This window comes from Pinus tabuliformis, chromosome 9 (assembly GCF_031772625.1).
Source record: "Pinus tabuliformis cultivar Carrire ecotype Pingquan chromosome 9, CPIR1, whole genome shotgun sequence".
Lineage (NCBI taxonomy): Eukaryota > Viridiplantae > Streptophyta > Pinopsida > Pinales > Pinaceae > Pinus > Pinus tabuliformis.
In genome coordinates, this window is record NC_142307.1 from 776,851,140 (window position 1) to 776,853,969 (window position 2,830).

A 2,830-nucleotide genomic window follows, 5' to 3' on the forward strand; every position below is an offset into this window, starting at 1 on the left:
CTCTAGGAAAGTGATAAATAAATGCAAGGAAATCTACATCTATGGGCAACATTAATAACTCAGTGATTTAATGAAATTGTCGCTTTGCTTTTAATGCAACTAAGATGGCCATAAGTAACTCACACCAAAACCTATGCCAATAATATTTTTTACTTATAAATGTATTTTTAATCTAATCTGAAAATGTTTGATACAATATGAGAATGCTTTATGCAATCTAATATTTAATTTATATTCAAAACTTAAAATATTTTAAGGACATAGAAACTATTAACTACTAGAACTAGCTACTAGTAACTTGTACTCAAAAAATAGTATGAATTTTTGTTAGATGTCTATTATTTAACAAATCACATCTACTTATATTTATCAAATATTTTAAATTTTCTTTTATTTTCTCTTTCTTTTTTTCTTTAATTTTTTTTTTATTACTGGCAAAATCGGTAACGTGTTGGCTCTCGTACTCGCACGACATTGGGTCGATCCTCAACGGCTGCCACTATAACCTCCAGGTGCAACTGCACCGCCCCCAAACATAGCGCACGGGTAAGATGAGGTTTGAACATGTGACCTGCACAACAACACAAACACCTTAGCAATGTGTTCGCTAGCCAACAAACTGCACCCCTGGGTGCTATCAAATATTTTAACTTAGAAAAACAATCTTAGACCTATTTTATTACAACGAGTGATATATTTCATCAAAACAAGACTAAGTAAAGTTGGCTTTTTAATGATAAGTAACTTGAGACTAATTTCCTAACTAAACTAACAATTCACCAATTGATCAAACTCTATTGTAACAACATTAGAAGCTTCAAGGACTACGAGGCTTGACCTACGAAAAATGGAACTCGCTCTGCAAAACCCTAGACGTGAGAGGTTGATCCCAGGCATTGAAGCGGTGCCTCTGCTATGGCATGGGGCTGCTCCTGGTATTGCAATGGTGCCTCTGCGAAGGTTTGGGGTTACTGCCGTGGCTCTGATAGATGACGGAAATACTAACTGGGAGAATGATCGTGCGTCACCAGTCATGGAGCCAGAAGTCGACAGTCACACGACCGGCAGGGGCGTTCAGTGGGATTTTATTGGGAGCTTTGGCGTGGAGAAGCGCGTCGATGCCAGTCTGGTTTCCAAGCTGCTGAATGTGCCAAATATACCCATGGGCAATCTCGAAAGGGAGGAGCTCAAAGTAGAGCCCTCTCTCTCAAAATAGGGTTCGGCTATTTCTGCTTTTATGAGTGAAGGCGCTAATCTCTAGCAAGCGAGTTTTCAGATTCAAATAATTCTTCTGACAGGCAAAACCCTGCTCCTTGGGGTCCAGCCATCTCTCACAGTGTGCCATCTCTCAAAGACTCTTGAACAGAGGCTGGGAATCCCTTCCTCCCTTCTGCGGCTCCTCTTTGTAGGTAAGCAGCTTGATAACAATCTGCCTCTTTCCTTTTATAATATTGAAAGAAATGCCACAGTGATGGACTATCACTTCGACTAAGGGGAGGTGCAGTTGGGCAATCCTCTGCCTCCAAGGGTTTCTCCTACAAAGATGCAGTACATGCACAGCCTGCCAAGAAATCTGCCCAATCTGCCGAGGCTCCCAAAACTTTCTTGGTGGACAAAATGGAGGAAACCCCTACCATTGAAATCAATCATCCATCTCTGGATGATCAATACCAGACATTTGCAAAAACAGCCCTCATTTGCAAATTTAATGGACTATGGCCCCGCACTGCTGATCTATACCAGTGGATCCATTCTAATTGGACCAACAACTGCAAAGTCTTCTTCTGCTCGAAAGGCTTCTTTATTGTAGCCTTTTCCTTCAATGAAGATTACCAGAGAGCCTTAACAGGGGGCCCCTGGTTCTGGGGTTCAACTGGACTTTTCCTCTCCCCCTAGTTCCCAGACTTTGACCCCTCCACTGCGTCATCTCCAAGCTCCCTATCTGGGTCAAGCTTCCAAATCTCCCTGCGCATCTATGGCATTTTGCTGTCTTTCAAGGAATCGGGAACACCCTAGGCAGCTTCTTGGCAACAGATACTTCAAGGGGGGAGAAAGGAATATATACCTACGGCAGAATTTGTGTAGAAATAGACATTAGTAAAGGGCTGCCAGATCAGATCATCCTCAAAGTCGGGGACTTCCATTGGATGCAAACTTTGGACTATGATAATACAGCCTTCAGGTGTCACCACTGCCATCAAACGGGGCATCTCCAGAACTCATGTGCAGCGTTCCTCGACAAAAAGAAGAATATCACTCGCAAATCCAAATCCAAGAGTTGGAAACCTTGTGATAGACCCCCTACGGATGACATAGAGTCCTCTAGCTCTGATGAGGAGGACATTGAAGTGGAAGAGGAGAATTTGGAGCAACCGAAGGACTCTCCCTCAGCCTGCACCAAGGATCCTTCTGTGCCTTTATTCTCGCAGAAACGTACTCATGAGTCTTCGCCTTCTGATTTAGACAAGGAATCTCCTCCTTCAGCTCAGATCAGTCTGCAAGTAGTTCCGATCCAGCCAAATCAAATTGGTTGGGTCAAAGTCAGTAACAAGAAAGGAAAAAAATGTAGATTGGAAGTTTCTGACCATGCTGGGTAGACTCCCTAGACCAACTCGTTTTTTCTATCCTCTCTGTTCTCTTTCGCTCATGTCGTGCTTGCTCTTTGGGACCGAGGTTGATTTCATATCATTTCCGGCACCCTTGCTCCTTAGCTTCGCTTCTCTGAAAGCTCTGTTTGTACCATATGTCTTTTCTTAATAGAATTAGTCTTAATTCAGAAAAAAAAAACATTAGAAGCTTCATGAAAATAGAAATTACAGTCACAAAATAA

The 2,830-nt window shown here is 42.3% G+C and overlaps 1 protein-coding gene across 1 annotated transcript; it reads left to right on the forward strand.

The window, feature by feature from the left end:
* Positions 1–847: 847 nt before the first annotated feature.
* On the forward strand, positions 848–1,216 carry LOC149151030 (putative adenylate kinase 7, mitochondrial). The gene has a single exon (XM_089443032.1). It carries the CDS (start codon positions 848–850, stop codon positions 1,214–1,216), a length of 369 nt encoding a protein of 122 aa, XP_089299158.1.
* Positions 1,217–2,830: the final 1,614 nt, after the last annotated feature.

Bases quoted from the DNA above. Each gene is read 5' to 3' on its own strand.
- LOC149151030 (XM_089443032.1), top strand. From the start codon at position 848: ATGGAACTCGCTCTGCAAAACCCTAGACGTGAGAGGTTGATCCCAGGC.